The 24,343-nt window shown below is 29.7% G+C and overlaps 1 protein-coding gene across 3 annotated transcripts in view; it reads left to right on the forward strand.

Moving 5' to 3' along the window:
* Nucleotides 1-24,343, forward strand: part of LOC106678391 (uncharacterized) — a 240,298-nt gene that overhangs the window by 147,149 nt on the left and 68,806 nt on the right. The window contains exon 3 of one of the 3 annotated variants that reach the window (XM_024362318.2): nucleotides 5,564-5,760. The exons of the other annotated variants lie outside the window; for them this stretch is intronic. Within the exon in view, the coding sequence (XP_024218086.1) occupies nucleotides 5,564-5,567 (4 nt within the window). The 3' untranslated portion in view covers nucleotides 5,568-5,760. Of the gene's footprint in view, nucleotides 1-5,563; nucleotides 5,761-24,343 lie in introns of those variants that run through there. 3 annotated transcript variants of the gene reach the window in all.

Here is a 24,343-nt window from a genome sequence, read left to right on the forward strand (position 1 = left end):
ATATAGATATGATATACTTATTCAATTTATTTCACATTAGATTTGAAAAGCGAAACCTGCTATTTTCAGTTAAATGATTTTTATATATACACAAAATCTGTCAGCTGAAGGACTTGGCGGATTATTCTTACCTGATCATCCCAACCAGACAATCTTAAAGCCCTGTTAGAGACAGAAAAGATTGCTTCCGCTAGACATAAATATTTATTGGCAAGAATTCAAACACAAGCCGCTTTAGTTTGAGACAGGTAGCCAAGTCGGTCTGTTATTTTGTTTATATATTAATATCCTTTACAAAATACTGTCACTCATGGAAAAATATTTAATTTTCATAAAGGAATTATTTGTTTCATGAAATAAATCCATTTGGTATCAAAAATAATTGTATTGAATTTGAATAGAACAGTTTAATTCAATAATTTATCCCCACTAAGATATAAAACTAGGAGTTTGGATTGAAGCGCAAAAGATTCTCTTGCTCTTTAAATAAAAGATGTTAAGAATATTAATTGCGTTTAAATTCGCAAAGAAATAAAGGTAATACATAAATATATGAACATTTATGTATATGAGTAGGGTAGTCTTAAGGGACAGGCACTTAACTGCGAACTACCGGATGAATTATTTACTCTGTTGCATCATTCGTGGATCAGCTCTAAAGTTGACTTTCCCTTCTGGGACCAATCCAGCCGCACTAAAGTGAATATCTGATCCTTCAATTGGTTGTGGTCCTGACATGGCAGCTCATTGCACAACTGTGATTCAGTATATAGTACTTTCTCCCCCAAGTACTAAGTCCTTTTTGAGTTATAGTGACAAAGTGTTGGTATAAGTAGTATGCCTAGAAAAGATATGTGCTATTTAAAGGTCGAATATATTAAAAACCAAAGATCTCCTAGGAAATTAATATATTTATTGAGAACATTCTCATTAGGGTAAATCATCATAGAAAAATATTTTATAAAATGCGAAAAAAAGAGAGAGAATTATGTTTTCTTTCATTAGCGAAGTGATGCGTTAGGACTCGAAAGAAAGGGGTGAGAAGTGCACTAGCTCGGTTCGTGTAGTTTTATTAACGGGAAGAGGGGGTTCCATTATTTGAATAAAATTCGAACAAAACAATAATCACTGCATTTTGTACACTATTAAGATATTTGGTGAATGATTTTCCATAATGCCTATGTTGTTAATTAATAAATTATTTTCCTGAAAGACATTTGGTTCTTAATATACTTAAGGTTTAAATCATGCATACGCATTATGTATACCCAGTATAAACATATATTTTTTACATACGCTAAATGGATATAAATAGCAATTTTCCGATTATTTATAATGAATACATTTACTTTTCAAGTATTAGGGTCATGATCATTCTGATTCTATAACAGGTCATCTAATTCGTTAGGCCAGAGAATAAACGATTTTAAATTTTATTGTACATCACTGTAGTAGATAAAAAACGGACAATTTCAGAAGGCCATTCTTCGAATCAGTTGTTACAAAAAACATCCCTATCAACCATCATCCGAAGTAATTAATTTCCTGGGAAATTTCTTTTTTAATTCACGAATTTTTTACTTTAATATCCTACTACTTTTGGAAAATATGATTTGATGGGAAATCCGATCATGCTATAGGGAGATGTGAGAAATTTGCAATCGATTAACAGAATCAGAAACCATAATTTTTCAGGTTTTCTGGGAGATAAAATTTTTATTTATTATTTCAACTCTTAACTTTTTTACATTAAAATACTTTCTTTTTTTTCTACAGACTCCCAATGGAGTCCTATATTGCCATGGTTTGGGGTCAGAGTTTTTCATTTTGTGGGACCGCCAATCAACAAAAAAGTAAACGTCTCAGGCCGGATTCAAACCGGCCCCGCCAATAGATCTCAAACTGGTAAAACTCCTCGAAAGGTCCCGGCATGAAATAAGAAACATTTTGATTAGAAATTTAAGACTTAAAAAATGATTGAAATATAATTCTGTTAAAAATAAACATCATGGGTTGTTTTTGGCTGACTCTACAGAACATAAACCATATCCATGAGACATAAAACTTAACAGTACTACGTAATAATTAATTCTCGACCTTCCCACTAAGGAACCATATCGGTTAGTTTCCAGCATGTACTAGTTGAAGTAGGTGTTAAACGCAATAAAATAAATTATGACTATTGGTGTCATAAAAACTTCATCATTCCGGTTAGTGCCCTCACTCGTTTCCTAGTAGTTTTTCATATGACCTCTTTAAGTATAAAAGTTCTGCTTCTCCCATACGTGGGATCATCGGCTTGTTTTTAGGGGTCATACGGGAATATTGCATATATGTAGAATTGTGTTTACAAATCATTGAATCTGATATTTCTTTCATTATATTTACCTAAAAATAATTTAAATATTTAGCTTTATTAATGCTTGCTTTAAAATTTGATGGTTTTAAGGTTAGAAAATAAAAGAGGTGTAGAAAATAATAAATGGAATCGAACATCTTTTTAGAACATTCGACGTAATTCATAGAGTATGAATTTTTTAAGATGAAATATCTGGAGATTATCTCCTCATAAATATGTGAAAAGAATCAAATTGTATTTGTAATTAACACAATTTTTTTTCTTTTCTTTAATTTTTTTGAATTCTTTAAAATTCTCCAACGTTTCGGCCCTCAGCCCATTCTCAAGGATACAACCTACAATTTTTGTTTTTATATAACAATATTACATAATAATTACATTATTTCCTTCAACTACACACTGATTTCTTAGGTCATACGATCAATAATGATGTCATTGTTTTTTTGTTTTTTTAAAAATCCAAAAAATTACTGGCTAATTGCCCTTGTCACATCTTTAAAATAATATCATAATCACTTCATAAAATTTTGTTTTTAAATAGATTTCTTACTTACATGGCTTTTTTTTTTAATAAATTGATATCCTAAATTTAAAACTTTTTTACAAACCACTTTCCCTTCTTTCATTTATATTTACAACTTAAAAACAGAACCTACCTTCAACAGGTTAGGACTATGTTATCACCTTATCATATAACAATAACTTTTTATCATTAATTTACATTTTTAATATAATTTAATTAACATTCATTTTTAATTATTTTGTTTCTATTTAAAATTCATAATTAATATATTCCTATTGTTTGTGTATTTTTTTACCATGCATTTACCCCTCTCTCTATTTTATTTTTTCACATATTTATTCACCTACGCACACTTTTATTAGTGTATATTTAACATTCCTTGAGAATGGCCTAAGGGCCGAAACGTTGGAGAATTTTAAAGAATAAAAGTTGAGAGGAAAAAAAGGATTGAAATTGTATTAATTTGATAATAAACTAAACCACTCTCAAACAATCATATATAAAAAATAATGAATCAAATTGTGTTATTATATCAACTGTGTCCCTTGTTATTACTTTTACAGGGATCTATTTTATAAAACTTCTTCAAATGGGCGTTTTTTATTTCCTTGAAAGTGAAAAACTTTTATATTTTATTTTCATGGAGGAATTCTCGACTCGCGCTGAACATTTTAACTTTTACTGTTGTCGACAAGGAGTTTTGAAGCGAGCTGATTATCGTCCGTTAATTCTTGTTTTTCTGTAACTTGAAACTTCTCAAGCTGCTGTTGACACGATTCGGCATTTCTGGCCAGTTTAAACCGGCATTAACAACTTCCATCCGGGCAAAAGTTCTAACGAGCTGTCAGCGCTAGTAATCTTTTCTTGTTATCAAAGAAGTGTGGAAGCGATTCTGAGAGCTCTCTTTGAAGGAATTCATTTTCGAAATGTCTTCCTTGGTGTATATTGATTAGCCAAGTCAGAGTCGTATGATATACAATCATATTTCACGGCTACTATAAAATAGAAATTTATCCTTAAAATACAAAAAATGCCCTAGATCTCGATCTTTTTTGCTGCTTAAAATAAAATGTGTTCTGCAGAAATGGCGAATTCGACAATTTTCAAAAAAAAGGATATCTGGTAATTTATCTGCTTTTTTAGTGAAAAAAAAAACTATGATAACAATAACTCGAAGGTTCAGTGCTAAACGCTGTCTTCATAGGGCTGTTCGGTTTACCTATGGGTTCAATGTTAATTAACTATTCTGGATTTTCTTTTTAGGAAGTTGATTATATTAATTTTTTAAATTCTTGAGGTGTAAAAAAAAATTCAAATAAAATATAAATTATTCTATATTTTGCTTGTGCAGCGTTTCGGGACAATTATCCCATGATCATGCACCTTTGCATCCACATATTTGTCATTTTTTTCAATTTCCATTTTGAAATCATGTCATCTATACACTTATTGTTTTATAACTATATTATTTAAATTATAGTCTTTCACTAAAGTAAATATCTGAAAGATACTAATTTAAATAATGTAGTTATAAAACAATTTTCAACTATAAGTGTATAGATGACATGATTTCAAAATGGAAATTGAAAAAATGACAAATATACTTTATTTTCAAAACCTTTAACGCGCTGTTCTAATCGTAGTGTAAAAGACCATGTTTCACAACCATAAAGAAGAATAGGAAAGATAATAGTTTTATAAATTCAAACATTTAAATCTCAGAACAGAAGCTAAGCAATTTCGAAATTAGGAAATAAAAAATAATTCACATTCAACCTCGTTCATATTTCCTCATCAGCTTCGTTTTTCTAGTTTTTAACGTTTTGTGACGTAAGACTGAACCCTACTCACTTATTCGTTAAAACATACCACAATATATCATGGAAAAAAAACTATAACATGTTTACTCTGATAATAAGTCAAATATTATTATGACTGTTTCACTAAAAAGGCAAAAATAATCCATTTGCTGAATTGGACCATTTTAAGTATGTATTTAATATAGTTTATTTATGTAATTATTAAAATCATTAAAAGGAATAAATTAAAAAAAAATATCACCGATAACAGAACCGTTGTTGTAGGTTTATTTAATTATTCTAAAATAAAACTCAAAGGTATGTCAACTCATTTGCCAAACAATGGCAAGTTCCTAAATATATAAGGTCTTAAGCCACATGTTCCGATTGTATGCATTCAACACTTCTAGATTGGATTTTATGGGTCGGGCTCTTGTGCTATTCAGGTTTGTCTAACTTCGTGGCCAATCTGCTCTAATGTCGGATTCTGGGCACGAATCAAAGGAAGCTTAAGGCAAACGCTAGTCATGCATTCACACGTTTGTGTTAAACTATAATTATTTGAGAAGTGTTGGCAGATAGATCCTTGTTTTCCGTGGTTTAATTAATTAAAAAAAGTTTTCAACCTTCCAAATCAACGATGAAAATTACAGTCAGGTGCGAACGATTTCTATAAAATCTGTTCAATTAACTTTCTCGGCATATGTTTTATTAAAAATAGGACAAATGTAAATTTATAAAAAAAAAAAAAAAAAACATAATATGCCTACTCAGGCATATTATGTTTTTTATTAAGAAGTATCTAATAAACAAAACAAAACCATCATTACGAATTTTTATAATTTATCATCTGCTTATATGGTTATTTTTTTTTTTTTACAGTTAAAATAGTTTAAATCGAAGGCAATAGTCGACGCAAGTTTGACCGCCACGTTTACCTCTCTGAAACTCAAAAGCGTGCGGGACCGAAGTTTGTTACTTTGTTTGTTTAACAAGTGTTTGTAGTTTGTTTTTGATTGGTGGCGAATGGCAAACATGTGGCGACAAATCGTTTAACTCAACTTACATGGAGGTAATTAATATTTGTGTGTTGTTAACTAAATGTTTTTACATTAATCAGTTTACTAATTCTCAATATATCTGAATACATATCTAATTCTACTTCATACTTTACACAACAATTTCACTAAATGTGATGATTTTAATTACGTTACTATTTCTTAAGTGTAAAAATGAATAATACATTAAAAATGGAAATTAATAAAATTAAATCATTGTAACAAGCTTTAGGAAAACAGTGTTTTTTTAATAAATATAATTATGAACTGCAGTGCATTCATTCTCCTATCAAAGCAAACATCGTACAAATTGGACAATTTAAGGGTTTGACAAATCAGAAAACACAAAAGCTAGAAGATTTTGTTTACTGCAAAGGGAAAACAAACTGAGGAGAGGCTGACGTATAAGAAACAATAAACTATGTGAAAATGTTTTGTCACTTCGTACAACATTGGTAACAAACCCAAAGGAAACTTGAAATTAAGATTTCGATGCATGATTACAAATAGAAACTGCAAAAATTCACATATTTGAGGTTAGAGATTGTCATCTATCAAGTACAACACATTAATTCAAAATTTTTGTAGTTTGGAGTTATTTGGTTTTTTCAGTCGAAAATGTTAAAAATATTAAACTCCAAAGAATTTAATATTATAATGATCTGCTTATAAAAAGTAACATTACTATTTACGCAAGATTTTAAAAAAAACATCAAATATCTTAAAAAATAAATTTTCGACTTTGTGTATTTCACTTGTTAACCAACGAGATGATATTTTATATTCCATATTTTGGATAATGAGAAAGATAAAAATATAAATGAAAAATAGATAACTTCGTTATTTCATGACAGTGTTCTGAGATAATGAACAATAATGTTCCATTATAGGCAGTCTTGGTGAGATGTACTATTTATTTCGTTATTCTTATTTACTCTGTTGATTTGAGATGTGATGTTAGCTCTTGTATGTCCTGATGATGACTGGTTTGTTATTCACTGCTACTAGAGATACTCCAGACTTTATTTTAGAATATTCTAATAATATTCTTGACAGACTATCGACTAAAATTGTTGTAGCTAACTATCGCTTAATAGCTAAGATCACTGGACAAAGTCTAAAGTTCCTCTAAGAAGATGGATTTGAATAAATTCAGGGAGTAGCTTGTGTAGAAGCGACATCAAAAGACTTACTGCTTCAACGGGCCGCCATCCAGGCATACCCTCCTTTGTCAGATACACACAGCTCTCCGGGCTTACCGTACTCCGCTTCTGGCAAAGAGGACTTTCTTCTGGATTGTAGTTGAACTTTCTGCAAGTTTGCCTCTTTTAGTAAGATTATTTGGGCTTGTTTACCATGTTATATTTATAACTATATTGATTTTATTATATTATATAAAATAATAAATTAGTTTGATCAGATAAGAAATTGTTATGAGCAGTTATAATTTAATCAAGAAGGACGTGTTGACAATGTTATTAATTATCAGATAAATATCTATCCTAATCCCAAACATTATTACTATTCATAAAAAGAGTTGAATTTCATTTATCTATCAATCAAATAAAATATAAATCGACAGCAAAGATAAGGTTTTAAATAGCTTTAATAGGGATTTGAAGCTGTTTGTATCATCGAAAGCCATCAGCCGCCAGCCTTCGCCGGTAAATAGTGTCATTAAGTGTTTCATTGCAGAGACCAAATGGGTCCTAATAACAGCGTTTATTTTAAATTACGCTCTACCAGCCATCATATGATGTTTTTTTCCGTTCATAATAAAGATTTTAAGAACCAAGATAAGAATAAGTATCTTATGTAAATAATCGAAGGAAAATAGGGGAGATATTAATATGTCTTATTTATTTCTCACTCAAGTCTTGTAGCCATACTGCACTAATGGTTTTAAGAATTTAATATATTTATATATTAATAACCTTCCGTTTATATGAAATAAAAGTTAAAACATGGAATTTTCGATAAAAATAAAAAACAAATTGATAAAATACAAGACAAAAATAAATAAAAAGTTGGCTATTTTTCAGTGAATTTAAGTCCATTTTATTCTTGTCCATATTTTTGTAAGTACAAAGTAATGCTAACCTTAAAATGAATTAGAAATAAGACAATAATTCAAATACACACAACTATAATACATTTTTTCTAACTCAACTTAATCAAAAACCTTTTAAATGATACCTTTGTGAAGTTAGCAACATCCTCTATTTTTTTTTAAAATTTACTAGAACTCTGCCAGAACCTCTAAGATTCTTAAAGTTCTCAATTATTTTAAGTATATTTGTAGGTCTGTTCATTGAGACTTTTTTTTTAAATGAATAAAAATTTTTGTTCAACTTTGACACTGTATAACTTTTTACTATCAACTTTAGCACTTCGGTTATTAAGGGTCATTTTTGAACTCTTTATAGGGCTTATGTAGCTATAAACAAACGATAAAGATTTTTCCAGAAATGTTTCAATGAATATTCGTATTAATTAAAAATTCCTCAATGGTTGGGCACAATCTTACCATTCCGATGTCTATTGGCGGTGCCGGTTTGAATCCGGCTTATGGCGTTGTATTTTGTCATTGAGTGGCGGTCTCACAAAATGAAAAACTTCGAACCCCAAACATGGTGAAAATAATCGGTATACAAATAAAAAATTTATACCTGGCTGTATGGAAAATTCCAATGCCATTAAAATGAAAAAAAACCTTTAAAGAGTTCTAACAATTATCCTAAATAACCAAAATCCTAAAGTTGGCAGCAAAACTATTTTATTTATTTATGTGTTAAATGTACGACTATTCATGCAAAGATGCGACATGCGGCAACGAAGCTTCTTTACTGAGCATGGTTGTACTATACTGTGTTCGCTACTGTAATAGTTCAGATATTAGTGACCGAAATCGATTTAATTTCTTGCAAGGATTGGCTTTTTTTCATCTCAGTCAACAAGGGGGTTGTAGCATTTCAACTTAACCGTTTTTTTTATGCCTACGAGATGAGTGGAGATTGTCGAGAGGTTTCTTTTGTTTGTAGGCCGATGCTCGTTAGCGAACGGCCGACAAAGGCCACTAACGAAGCGGCTGTGATGACCCGCGGTTGACCACTGCAGAGCTTCACTGGGCGTAGAACCGGCTCAGCATTTAGTATTCAGATGTAGGCCAATAATTAGAGCAAGTAACTTAATGACTCACAATGATAAAACCAATAATGTGATGACGCCAAAATTCTCGTCTATGTATGTTGCTGTTACTTAGGATTTCATCATAAATAACAAGAAATCAATTTATAAAAGTGGATTTTACAAATTTTGTCTGATTTTAAATTGAAATAATCTAAATTCTAAAAAACAAAAGACAGTATAGCATATTTTTTTTTTTATTCTCTTAGTATCTTTTTCTGGCAATCATACTTTTTCTATTTATTTCAAGGTAAATGATTTTCATTCAAGAATAAAACCTACTGAAGGACACGCTGTTCAACACAATTTGCTAAATTTATACTATACTCTGTGTACACTAATCTCCAACTTCCTCCAAATATACGCCATAAAACCGTTTTCGAAATATAAATCTCCCGATGAAAATACGTCTACGCGTGCGAAATCGAAAGTATTATATGGATTAGACGAAATTAATTTAGGACAAACTAAGTATCAACTGGTCTCTGAGAATTTAATCAAAATAGGATTTACGTTTAATTCGATTAGCCCAAACACAAATTCGACTACTGGCAGAATGGAACCAAATTTATTTTTTTGATTATTTGGATTTTTTTGTCAATTCCTGCATTAATCCAAAGCTGCCCTACCTTCGCTAGCAAAGAAGCAAATAACAAATATGTCTCATTTAGATATGATTTCAGGTTTAGCACATTTATGTTTGTGTTAGGTGTGAAAAAGACCTGCAAAATGAAACGTGTCTAATCATGTTGATGAGCGTTGTTTCTAAGACTCAAATACCTATAAACGAATTCACCGTGATTGGTTCTCACATCAAACAATATTTGTGAGCCGTTGAATTAATCTTACAAACGCTATTTCGGCATTGTGAAATAAGAGTTTTTACTGGTTGTTGTTATTTTGTACTAAACTATCCAACAAAAAATATCATGGCCAAGCCAATATCAACGAAAATTTGTGTAGAAATTGTAGTTTTTCAAAAGTAGGTTTGATTCTTAAGTATTTTTTCTATTTTTTTGGGCCATTTTCAATTTAATTATAAATAATAATTTTTAATAAATCAGAAAAACTGAGCATTTGTGATGAAACTATGTCCCCATAAAATTGTACATATTTGGGCAACTTTTATTTAAGTTTCTTCTTGTATAATCAATATAAGGTGACACAATTAATCAAATTAAATAATACAAATCAGAATAACATTTTAAAAAAATTATAATCTGTACCAATACAACCCATGAAGGGTCAGGGGCTCAGTACTTTGTAAGGAAGTGCTTTTACTAGACCAACAGTTGTGCAAAGCAGTTGTACCCAATTCATGTGGCCGGGAAGACCCTAGGAGGGCTCCAGAACCTACAGGGTTGACTCACGGCTACAGTGTAACATATAACAATTTTCTGCCCCGCCGGATTCGAACCCGGATCCTTGGAATTTGTCACTGTTCCTTTAACTGTTGGTAACGGAATGTAACTTCATAAGAATCTTTTTTTTTATGTAATCCTATATTGTCTCTATTTGTAATTCCCGATTAAATTGGCTCCTTACTTATTATTAAGGATATTTCATGTTCAACAATCGTACCTACCAACTAAAACTACTACAGTACTCATAATAGTAGCAATTATTGATTTGGAAGAAGTGAAATAAAAAAGAATAAAATAAAATAAAATGAAGGCATTAAAAACTTAATAGAAAACAGTGGCCTTTTAGTCATTTAAAAGCGTTTCCTGAGATTTAGGTTTTTTGATTGAATCTGTTCTATATTTAATTAAAAAACAAATAAATATATCAAGTAACAAATAAATTGTTAAAGTTATATACACACTCGTTTTTGCTATTCATTTAAATAATGTGTAATTTTTTTTTATATTTTATTATAGTAAACACTATAATTTACTATACAAACACTGAAATGACGGTTAAACGTCTGATGGGTAGACCAACACGTAGATGGGAGGATTGCATTAAGACTGCTTTAGTTTATTTGGGTTTGGAGAGCGGTATCTGCATTGAACCTTCGGGTCACTAAGCACATATTATTATTACAATAATTAAATTATTCTATTGTCATTATATGAAAAAGATAAGTGACAAAATGAAATGGGTAAAATTAAATAAAGTAATCGGCGACATTAATCTGTGAATATAACTAAAACAAAACATTAAATAAATGAAAAGAAATTAAGTACACTCTATCTTGCTACCCACAAGACAAAGAAATAATTAATTAAATTGGCTTTTAATTCCAAGAATGCCTTTCATACAGTAACATAACCAAGAATATAAAAAAATTAAATTGATTCGATTTTCTCAACTGCTAAAAAAAAAAAAAGAAAAAAAATAAGAACAGGAAAATTAATTAAAACTTCTGATAGCTCTTAATGCATTATAGTCTTCTGAAATAGTTATGTTACACTATAATTTCTTAGATGATTACTGCTAAAATATAGTTTGAGCAACTATATTGCTGAGTTTCCTAGCAAATTTTAAGGTTAGTCCGTGGTAGATATAGCATCTCATAATTCACTCAACTCGGAACATCTGCTATATTCACGTGTCTCTTAAAATATTCTCGCCTTAATTAAATATAATATTTCTGTGTTATTTGTTACATCGGTGTTTTTAGTTTCGTTACAGATATCATTCAACAGCTAATGAAAATTATTTATGCTCACACACGGCTTATTCAAATTATTATTTATTTCCATGAAATAAATAAATGTTTTTATTCCCAGATATTTCAACGTTTGATAATTCATACATTCATCAATTCAATAACCGTTGAGTTTTTCTTTTTATTATATCTAAAACTTGAGATTTTTTCGTTCAAATAATTATAATAATATGGTGATTTATATCTATGTATTTAATTTCAATTTATTATTAACAAAGTAATTACTTAATTTTAAAAAGGAAGATGCGATCAAAGAAAAAATCATGTAATTGTAAAATTAATTATTATGAGCCAGCGTTTCGCCCCACGTCGCAGGGCTTCATCAGGAATAAATAAGATACATTTAAATAATGGAAACATAAATACACAAAGTAAATGAAAAATTAAAAAGATATACAGTGGAACGTAAAAATAAATAAAAGTAATAAAAGGTTATAAACAGCCAATGAAAACGAAAATAACAACAGATAAAAAAAAGCATAAAATACAGTACACAATTAAAGATGGAAAAAGGTACTGTATTTTATATATTTTTTTAATCTATTTTTATTTCCGTTTTCATTGATTGTTTATTATCTTTTATTATTCTTATTTAATTCTATGTTTCACTGTAATAATCTTTTTAATTTTTCATTTATTTGTGCATTTATTTAAACATTATTTAAGTGTTTGTATCTATTTTTAGCCCTGGTGAAGCCCTGCAACGTGGGCCGAAACGTTGGCTCATAATAATTAAAATTACAATTACATGATTTTTTCTTTGATTGCATCTTCCTTTTTAAAATTAAGTAATTACTTTTTTAATGATAAATTGAAATTAAATACATAGATATAAATCACCACATTATTATAATTATTTTAACGAAATAATCTCAAGTTTTAGATATAATAAAAAGAAAAACTCAACGGTTATTGAATTGATGAATGTATGAATTATCAAACGTTGAAATATCTGGGAATAAAAACATTTATTTATTTCATGGAAATAAATAATAATTTAAATAAGCCGTGCGTTGGCTCAAAATAAATAGTTTTACACTTATTTGAGTTTTTGCTTTACATGGAAGAAGATAGTTAACCGTATGAGGTAGATTGTAGGACGTGCAGGTGTCAATAAAGGTTGATACCCTATTAGCATAGTAGTAGAAAACTATTTATTGTTAACCAACGTTTCGCCCCACTTTATAGGGCTTCATAAGGGCTGTTCAGTCGTCATCTTTGTTGCAATCTGACAGCTCTGACGAAGCCCTATAACGTGGGGCGAAAAGTTGGTTAACAATAGTTTTCTTACACTATTCTTATACCTTATTGGCCGCCACCCGGACTATCTTTCTTTTTATTATTACACACCGTCAATCATCGATCTACCAATTACTTAATTTTATTTGTTTCAACATCATAATTAAGTAAAAACCTAAATTAATAAACATTTAACAAAAAATTGATATAAATAGAGCTAAATTAAATTGTACAAGGTTAAACAAAAGTTCGTATTTAATTCGATGATCGATGGCATGAGATAGAATTAAATAGGAATTAGTTTATCTCTGCGAAAACTATTTTTTTTTTTACTTTGGTTCATATAAAATGTAAGCGATGTCGCGCTTACTCATATAAATAATACAATATTATAAAGAATTTTTAATCAACATTAAAACACAATTTGGAAATTAGCATACTTTATAATGACTATCTTTAAGTAACAGCTTATGTAGTAAATAATTACGTCCGCCCACTGGAAGATATCACTTTACAGTTAAGATTCACCTATCCCGTAAGACGAACGTTTTAGGTCGGTTACAAATTTTCAGTGGTAGCCTTTGGATTTAATTTTAGGCTTTAATTTAATTGAAAATCTGCCCTCCACCCCCCCCACCAAAAAAAAGTTATATATCAAGAAATAAACAGACTAAATATTTTTAAAAAAATAATTGAGCTCAAATTACACTGAAAGTTCTTGGAATATAATTTTGTAATTTAAACAATAACACTTAAGAATTGGTCAAGTTTTTAGCATGAAATATTTTTATTTAAGCATAGACAGATATTTGTTAAAATGATTTTTAGTATCTTGAGCTCGAAATGATTAAAAACATTCACGCTTGTTGAACAAATTAAGACATCAAAAATTAAAATTGACTAAGATGATTCTTGAGCTATCTCAAAAATGGTTTATTTTTGAGCTTTGAAACAAAGAGCCCAATTTGCGTTTCTCAGTAATGTACTTGGGTATTTATGTATGTATCGAAATATATAAAATCCAATATGAACCTTCTAGATCCACTGACTTACATCTATCAGAGTTCTGATACCTGTCACATAGTTTAATGGCATTTGTTTTAGTTTCAGTTAGAATTTAAGAATCGAAATTGAGATTTGACAGTTCTTCATGAAATTCTCTTTCATTTGATACCTCATTCGTCAACATCTATTGCACCTGAGAGCTGGAAAAGGGATCCAAATAACGTAATGTATATATAAGCATATATGGTTTGATTTATGAGCGACAGATAGTATTGCTTAGGTAATTACAATAAACATTGGTAATGAATATTCAACAAATATTTTTATTAAGAAAATGAAAACTTGAATGATAAATTGGTGAAAGTAAAATGATAATTAGATGACGCCATTATCATTCATAAAATAGTATATGAAAATTTGAGCTTAAAACTCGATAAAAACTACTATAAATGAATTGAGTTCTATATATTTTAATTTATCTGTTTAATAATTACACCTGATCCGAAGTGGATAAGCCGTGTGTGGGGCGTTCTGAAGTTTGCCATCAGGACCCATAAATAAAAATCAAATATCACTAAATAAAGAACAAAACTTTTCTCAACTTAATGTGAACAAATTTAGAGATAACACTAGACAAATCAAATTATTTAAGTAAATTATATGTTTGGTCACTAATAATGATCTCCGTCATTTTCTTTAACTCACTTTTTAAATTATTTAATTTTTAATGTTTTATAAACATTAATATTAAATCAAATTAATAAAAAAATTCGTAACAAAAAGATTTTCAACAAAATTTTTTTTTTTAAAAATATTTTTAGTAAAATAATTCTTCACTTGTACAAACACATTTTCTGAACTAAGAGTAACCTCTAAATACACGGGTCGCGTAGCATTTGTTAATGATTATATAGATTTTTTAATCAGTTTTTAATATCCTGAATAATATTCATGACTTATAATAAATAAAACACTGCAGTCAGAACAACGCTGAACAAGACAGGATCGTATAATGAAGCCGTGTTTTTACCTTTCTTTTATCTTCACGTTTTACTGTTTTTATTATTAGGGAACGAAGATGAAATATAAGCCATATAAGGAGTTAAAAATATAACAAATTATTTATGTCTTTCATAAATAAAGACAATTTGAAACCAACACAGTAAAATCACTAACTCTGAAGTAAAAAGGGCAATAATTATTGTTAGATCTAATATTCCAATATATTTGTATTTTGTATTATGTATATAGTATTATATTTGTTAAATAAGTTAAACAAAAATGAGATTTTAATTTTTATGTTACATAAAACATTAAAACGTATTAATTGTTAACAATAATTGTACATTCATAATTGTAATCATAATGATGAGGTTAAAAGTAAAGGGGCATTGCGATAATTTTGTTATTTTTGTCTGAACCAAATTTATAGTTCATCATTGACAATATTGCGAAATGATTATATTAATAATTACAGATTTTTTTTTGTAGAGAAGTGTAAATTTAGTTTTGTCTCAGGTAGATAGCAAATAATTGGGATTAAGAACAAATAATGTTAAGATGTTTCAAAAACTTTATTTAAATTTATAAAATATCTGTACTAAGATAACTTTATATTTAAAGAAGATATTGCGGAAGTGATAAAAAAAAAGATACCCAAATAGCAAATAAAATTATTCATTCCAAGTATAAGTTTTGACCCTCTGCAGGTCTGCATTTGGATTAAAAATTAGCAATTTTTTGTTGTTATTAGAGGGCCGGATTATAAGATTTTTAAAAAAAAAATCTTAAAATGCTCTTGTTAAAAATAAATTTAGTTTTTTTGTGTCCTATTTTTAGTCCCGATAAATACATGCAACTTATCGTGAAACGTAGACTTCAAATAACAATTTTTCCTGCTATTCGTTTTACATCCTCACGGACCCATTCCTCCAATTTCGAACTAATATAATCTATATAGTTTGTATTTTACTATCAAGCATTGTATTGTCACTATCATTCAACTCAGCAGTCTATTCAAGTCAGGAAAGCAATCTAACTTTGATCTTGGGATTGAGTGATCTACTGTCAGCGTAAAACATGAACAGAGACTGTCAATCGCCAACAACAAGGAAAATCAATTATCCATTTCTAGTTATATCTGTTATAATAATTTCATAATTAATATTTGTCATCTCAGAAAAAGAAGTCTAAGTACCAAAAATATCTAGCGCTCCTTCTAATTTCTGTAAATTCTGTCATATATCAACTACGACTAATATCCATTTTTAGAGGTTTTTTAATATTTGAAGTAGAAAAGCTGTTTGCCTAAGACCTAACTTTTACATTCCAAAAAAAAATGTTATCAGAAATCTGTATCTCAGAGCTGGAAAAACTCAAAATACTTTTTAAATAGGTACTATTTTAGGATATTCTGCAAGAAAACTATTTAAATTACAAACTATTATCAAGTATAAAGGAAGAACAATATTTCAAATACAAATTATATTTATGTGTTTGGAAGAAAAATATTCCAAATAAGAAAATATTTGTTATATTTAATTAAATAATATTTTGTATTTAAATTGTTTTTTTCTTTGATTGGAAAAATTATCAAGAGGATTTTAGAATCTTTACAACTAAAACCAATAAAGGATCATGGATTCAGTAATTTGTAAGGAAGTACTGTTTCTTTAACAACGATTGTGCAAAGAAGTGATTTGTTCTAAATCACGGTCAACCGTCAGATTTTCCCCTATTAAGGGAACCCACTTTATCGAGGCTAGGTGGACTAAGGATGACTCCCCCACAGGATTGACTCACGGCTACAGTAACAGAATGAATAATTACCTGCCGCAGCCAGATCAAAACCCAAGTTCTTAGGGTTATTAGCATAGCGCTTTACTCACTTAACTACCCTGCTCCCCTAGAGAGAGAAATTCTTTATTCATTCATGCTGGCCAAATTTTTTTTATCTACTTTACTGAAATCCTCATTATTTTTAGTTACTAAAAAATCATTTAATATGATTAGTAATTTTGTTTTACGTATGCTTCGAAAAGAGACAAATCGATTGTCATATTTAGTAATCGTGTAAATTTAGCAAAACGCTCCAGCAAAATCGGGTGACCGGTTTGGCAATGAATAAAGTACTAACATACAAATATTTTTTTATTATTCAAAAACTTTATTTATTGATAGATATTACAATATACCGTTGTGGATATTACAATACGCTACACCGTTGTGGGCAATAGGTAATATTAATGATCACATTAATACTAAAATAAAATAAAATAAAAATAAAAATAAATAAATAATTGAAAAAACACATGAAAATGAATAAAATCTCTATTAAAATATATACAAACAGAAGGATAAAAAAATGAACATAATCAAACTATGTGCATGCAAAAAATAAGAAAGTAATAAAAATAAAATAATATCTAGTCACATAGTTGGATCATTCAATGTCAATTCAACACACTTTTGGGTTCTTTTTTTTTTGTTTATATATTTATTGAAAAATATTACAATCTGCCACAAAGTTGTTGGGCAATGAGGGTAATAGTGATAACTGATTACATTCATACTAAAATAAGATAATATAAGAATAAAAATAAATGGAAAATAATTACATAGAAATAAATAAAATCTCTCTTTAAATATATACAAAAAAAAGGATAAAGACAATAAACATAATCAAACTACTCGTATATACATGAAAAAATAAATAAATAAAATAATCACCAGTTCCATCTACACTCTTATATTCAATATTTACACAATCGACCTGAGGATCCCTGAACCACATTCTATCCCCCACATGTGAGGGGTAGAGCAGAGCTCATAAGATCCCAGCACATCACTCTCGCCACATCACTGGTAGTGAGCCAGTGGAGGCTGAGCAAGTGCGCTAAAGCTGCAAGCATTTAACTTGAGTGGAGAATATGACCATTGCCAGAACATACAAGTATTGATTTTTGTACATTACATAATAAATAGATTAAAAGTAGGAGCTGAAGAACTCTGTGTCCGTATTTTAGTGTAATTCGTCCATCCCTTCAGTTGTCTCTAATTTTCTTCGTTTCGATTTTCATCTCTGAGTTTCGTTATATATAATATATATGTAATTAAGATATATGTCTTATAACTAAATGAAATTTATTTAAAAGTTATAACCAATTAACCCAGAGAAGATACAAGTGAAAGGTATCTCTAATTGAATCGGGTTTTGCCAATTACTACCCCGTGTTGGACAAACAGGAGAGCGGGCGTATTTATCAAACGGTGCGCTATTGTTGCCTCCGCCTGTGTCGTCCAGATAGGCCCCCTTGTTTCCCTACCTCCGCCGTCCCTCAACCTCTGCATGTTGTCGTAATTCCTAGGAACCTCCAGGTGTTTTGTATAACATCGACTTATCGAGGTTTAGCTGACTTCTTAATAGTGTTAATGTATTAAGGGTCTACCCTTTACAATTAGCAATGAAACGATTTTTCTAGTTTTCTATAATTTTATTATTTGACTAGACTTTTTTAAAGCTATATGAAAAATGTATATAATCTTTTTTTTAATATTTTATTTATTCTTATTTACAACTGTATAAAATTATATACAACGAGTAAGACTCCTATTGAATATAAAATAACATGATACAAACATGTGGAGAATCTACCCTTAATAGGGCTCCAATTACGTTACTAGGGAAGAAGATCTCGAGGCCATTTTCTTTTCAGACGCCTAAAGGGATTATCAACTATTGAAGGAGAAGCAAGGTTGGAAACAAGTGCGTTTAGGTGGTTGGAAAGTTTATCAAGGAAGGATTGGTATATGGTACTGGCCAAATCGGCAACATATGGAATATTCACGTCCTGAAAGATGACTTGATTTGTGACAAAGTAAGGAGCATTAAGGATTTTGGACTGTGAGGATTGGTTGCGAGAAGAATTCGATGAGCACCATTCGTCCTCTCAGCATCCCTAGCGGCATAACTGGCAGCGAGAAGATCCATCTGTTCCTCAGCCGTCAACAGGTCGTCGCCCGATGTGAGATGGACAGCCTCTTGTTGACGAAGGTCCGCACAAGTTTCCAAAACTGACGATGATCGTCATGCGTCCTTCGCAACTGGTCATGCCTTAACATTGTCTTCCAATCCCGCATGAGTCTGGCAATCTGCCGTGTCATCGCATTGATGGCAGGTTTCAAACCAGAGTCCCTCGTCCGATTGAAGATATTGCGGAGATTGTTACGCTGACCTATGAGGGCGAGAATGTGCTGCGGCGGCTTCCTTGGCGTTGGGCTGCGGTGCAAACTTGGAGATAGTCAAGTCAGCTGCATACCTCTACAGCCGAAAGCTGTATATAATCCATACAAAAAGTTAAGAACAAAGAAATATTTAAAATATGTGGGATGAAAACGCAAATAGTAGAAGTGAATTATAAATAAATACATTTCATGATGGGTTCTAGTAAGGTACAACTATGGAAAACTAACAAATGGGTCTATGGTCTCTTTAAACTTTGGGGAAATGTTATGTTTTCGAAGAAATTAAATTAAAATATACCATACACAATGGGGTGCGGTGTAAATAGTCCCACAAAATAGCTTAAAATTTAGGTGTACTCAGAAGTAAGTATAAATAAATTTCTTACAACGGATACCTATATACAATTTTTTTTAAAAATATATATAATAAATAGTTCACCACTCCATGGAGGTCCTTCTTTCTGATATAGCAGATTCTTCAACATGGCCACCGTATATTTTAATGTTTATTACCACTTACTCCTCAAGTATTGAAAGTAGCTGAAATATCTTCATAAAATACTTAATAGTGCATTTAACGAGCTTCAATTTGAGACCTAATATAGCCCTTTATGCTTAATATACTATGTCTAAGATAATATTGTATCAAATTGTCTCTACTTTAAAAAAAATATTTAAAGATATTGAGATCCTTCGTAAAATCGTAAATGCTCCCTACTTTGTCTCAAATAAAATCATCCACAAAGACCTTAATGTTCCATTTGTAACCGATCTAGCCCGAACCAGATATCAATCCTTCCATTATAAACTCCATAACCACTCAAACCCATTAGTTTCTAATCTTGCTTCCTCTTTTATTCCAGACAATCCTCCGAGGCATTTGAAAAGAAGATGGCCTCGAGACCTTATATTGTAAAAATGTTTTTAGAGTGCTACTAATGGGTAGTTTCTCTACATGCTTGTAACATACCGTAATGATTTCCTCAAATTTTTTTCATTTTTGTTTCAAATTTACCGTAATTTTTCCTCAAATTCATGTAGAATTGTAAATATCAATAAATAAATTAAAAAAAAAAAAAAGATATTGAGCACAGGATATAAAATGAGCGAAAATTCCAGTTTTTCTTAAATAAAATCAACCCGTGTTGTGACTTGGAAGAATAGTGATAACTACTTTTCTAGGAAATTTACTGTTACTAGGGCACTTGAAAAAAACGTGGTGTAGTTATAAAAAAAAATGATAAAATTGAGTTCAAGTCAGAGTAAGGTTTTACTTTCGGACTGCAGGTTGGCTTATGGCTGTTGTTAATTTGTAATTGATTGGTTAAATATGCCTACTTCAATTAAAACTTGAACTAATTATTTAAAAAATACGACAAATCTGTTAAAATAACTTTAAAAAATCCCTAAAATCCAAAACCTAAACAACAAACAAGAATGAATATAACTTTAACAACAAATTAAATACGAAAGCTGTATTAAATCCGTACAAAAAGTTAAGAAATATTTATGAATCTTGCCGTGAAACGGAAACTCAAACAGTAGAAGTGAATTTAAAATAAATTCATTCATGATGAGGACCAATGAAGTCCAATTATGAATAACTAACGAATGTGTCAACGGTCTCTTTAAACCTAAGGGAAATATTATGGTTTCGAAGAATAGTTTACTAAAACCTTTAAACATAAAATAATGCTACTTAAAACTACTGCTCCAAGGCAGTAACAACCGTTTTTTTCTTGGCTAATTGAAAGACATTATAGGCAATACTGAAAATTATTTTTTAAAAATAACATATGATATCCAGTAACAAGTTATTAAAAATGTTAAGTAAATGTTAAATAGTTTGACAATTTTTTTTTTAGCTCACAGTTTCAGTCTAAACTTACATAATATCTTGTTCGTTGTGAGCTTATAATGTAATTGTCGTTGAAAAAACAAATTTTCTGAGTTGTGACAAGATTGAATTTCTTTTCCATAAAATTCTACCAGGGATAGTCCACAAAGTTCAGCAAAAGTATGCAAAAAATTAGAAAAAAAAACTTAACATTCAATTAGTTTTGGCCTAGTACTCTTAAGCGTTGAACATACAGTAAAATTTAAAAAACGTGAAATACACTTTAGGAAAGTTGCAACGAGTTAAGTATTTAAAGGTATCGATGTCTAATATAGATCAGACAAAATTGTTTAAAGCACAGAAAAGTTTTTCTTAAAATTTGCTTAGAAGGTTATAAGTAGCGATTTCCCCTGCAAAGTCTGTTATATGTGTGTAATTTATTTGTTCGACCTATCTTAGTAAAAAAAAAAAAATGTTAACTATTGTCAATAAAAGTCTATTATTTGTATCCTGAAAACAAATATTGCAATATTTATACCTCATTTATTCATCCAAATGTCCGATTTTACTGAACGCTCGCCACACTGTGGTACGTAGTTCTTTTTTTTTTGTTTATGGCAAACTAGCTTAAATTAGTTACACTATAGCATAAATGACTACAAATGTATTCTCCGCTGGGTTGGTCACGTATAGTCCTCAAACTGTGACCATATTTAGAGAGTTATTTAGCAGTTGTTTGCAGAAAGCAGGTCAGCTGCAGAACACCACAATAAAGCATGGCATATTATCTAGCTTTGTTTCCTTCCCTATTTACAACCCACTTGAAAAGCACAGCGTAACAACTCGTACATTGTTGATCCGACCCCTAATTGGTTGATAAACATTTGGTCCAATGCCGGAGTGTTTAATCAATGCCCCAAGGAAGAAGGGAATTAGTCACTAAATAATGCAGCCTCACTGGGTCAGCCGCGTGTTCTTTATCTAATATTCTCAATGGCTATTACACAGGCCAACAGCAAAGGAAATTGTTAGTGTTTATATTTTAACTATTAATTTTTTATTCATAAAAAATAATTAAAAACTCCGTTAGTTACTTATAAAGCTAACTTTTGTAGAAACTAGGACGATATTCCTGACTTTGAGCTAAGTTTTCACACTTTTGCAACTTTTACTAAAGAAAACAAAAACTAACAGCTTTTCTTATACCTCTCTAAATTCCATAAAATTTACTACAATTTGAGACCAAACTGAGCTCTATGTTACAATTACTTACTAACATACATAAAATTAACACTTTTCTTCAAAACTCAAATAGTTCAATAACTGTTTGTTATTTTCTTATATATCTTTAAAAAATATGCATTCGAAATGAACAGTTAACAGTTTTTATTCAACAATAAAAACAAATTTCCTAATCTCAAGATAACTTTAAATAATAATTACACTTGTAATTCTATCCGGCTTATAGTTCCTCTCATAAAATCTGAAATTCATTTTCAAACAGAAAACATGTTTAGTATGAACAATAAAGATCTATTATAATTTTGAAATCAAATCAACAACAAGAAAAAAAAAAAAATAAAAATAAATCCAAAAAAAAGAAACACTCACTATAAAAAAAAAAAAACCTAACAAAAAAAACCAAATTAACATACAAAAATAAGCAATAAAAAAAAATATAACTTAGTAATGAAGTAAAAGCAAGAGAAAAAAAAAAAAAAAAAAAAACGACAAAAGAAAATAGAATATATACACCAAACAAAAAATTCAAAACAAAACATTTTATTTTATTAGTTTAGTGGAAGCAATAAAAAATTGGCAAGAACCCAAATTCTTAATGCGTATTTACCGGTATTATTCGTTGTCAATGGTTTTCCAATCGACTAGCCTATAACTGAAATATGATTTAGTACAACAGACAAGATATCGAAATTTCAAAATAATAAAAAAATTATAGAACTGAGGAGAATCATATCAAAACTCTCTCTCTATATAGGAAAATTATTATTAAACATATTATAAGACTTAGTAAGATAAATTTCTTTCGAAAATGTAGAGTGGTCACACCGATTTGACAGGAAAGAATTTAAGTTTTAAAATAAACTGATTTATTATTAGATGTACGATTTTAATTTATGAAAAAATATTTTTATGACAAATGGATTTAGTAACGTTTATTAAAATATTCTTCAATTAAAGGGAAAAAATCGTTATTACGGAAATGATTTCCACAGTTTAAGTTCAAAACATAAATCTTCAGAAATTGTAAAACTAATACAGGTGTTCTTAGTGAGAATTAAAGCCCTTTTTGATGTACAAATGTATTATTTCGTCTGCCGTTTCATTTTAAGATCAATGAATACTTTGATATCGTAAATTATCCGAATAATTGCTTCATAATAAAAATTTGTCTTATATTGAAAATTAAAACTTATTGACGGATACAATATCAACATGAGGTATAGATTATTTATAAGTTTAATTTATTATAAGTGTTAATGCTCAATTGATAATCATTTTTTTATTAAATTTCTTTATATATACGTTCTGCAGCAGGAACGTATTTATTCTGTTACTGTAGCTTTGAGTCAATCCTGTGGGTTAGGAGCCCTCTTAGGGTCCATCCAGCCTCATTGAGTGGGGGCCATTAATTAGGTACAAACCTGGGGGTCGAGCCTAATTCTGAACAAATCACCTTCATGCACAACCATTGGTTTAGTAATAGTACTTTCTTACAAAGTACTACACTCCTGACCCTTCATGGATTGTAGCGGCAAACATTTAATTTTGTTTTTTTAATTAATAGATAAAGAATAAATTGGACTAAGTTTATGAGATAGCTCATGAGAAAATAAGTATATATAAAATATGAATGGTCGGGGCTGTGGTCAAAGAGAACAAAAAAATGCTAAAAACTCAAAAAGTTTTCCCTTATTTTATAGAGCTTTATCAGGACTTTTGGAGTTAAAAGATATCGAAACAATCAGTCTGTTTGTTTCGATATCTTTCATTTGTAACTTTTTTTTATCATGGTGGGGGTCATGGTAAGAATAATTGAATCATGGGACAGCCACGAAATGAAAAAAAGTCTAGGACCTGGACCTCAACCACCTGAACTACGTCGGCAAATAAATATTTTGAACTATTTTTTTGTTCTATTTTACCCCACTCCGGCTATCTCCTTCATATAAATATATTTTATTATTTTTTTAATTAATATTTTCTTAGGGCTATAGAAAGAAATAGGTAAAAATTTATTCTCTTAATAACTTTTAGATTTGTTTTTCCGGTTCATTATTATTTAAATTATTAATAATTAAACCTTAATGATTTATAAAATATTATAATACATTACTTCAATGACCTCTCTCGTCAATACCAGGAAATCGTTATTACTAGGAAAACGCTTTGTAGGAGGA

Source organism: Halyomorpha halys, unplaced genomic scaffold (genome assembly GCF_000696795.3).
Source record: "Halyomorpha halys isolate HHAL.00 unplaced genomic scaffold, Hhal_1.1 Scaffold138.1, whole genome shotgun sequence".
In the NCBI taxonomy this organism is placed as follows: domain Eukaryota; kingdom Metazoa; phylum Arthropoda; class Insecta; order Hemiptera; family Pentatomidae; genus Halyomorpha; species Halyomorpha halys.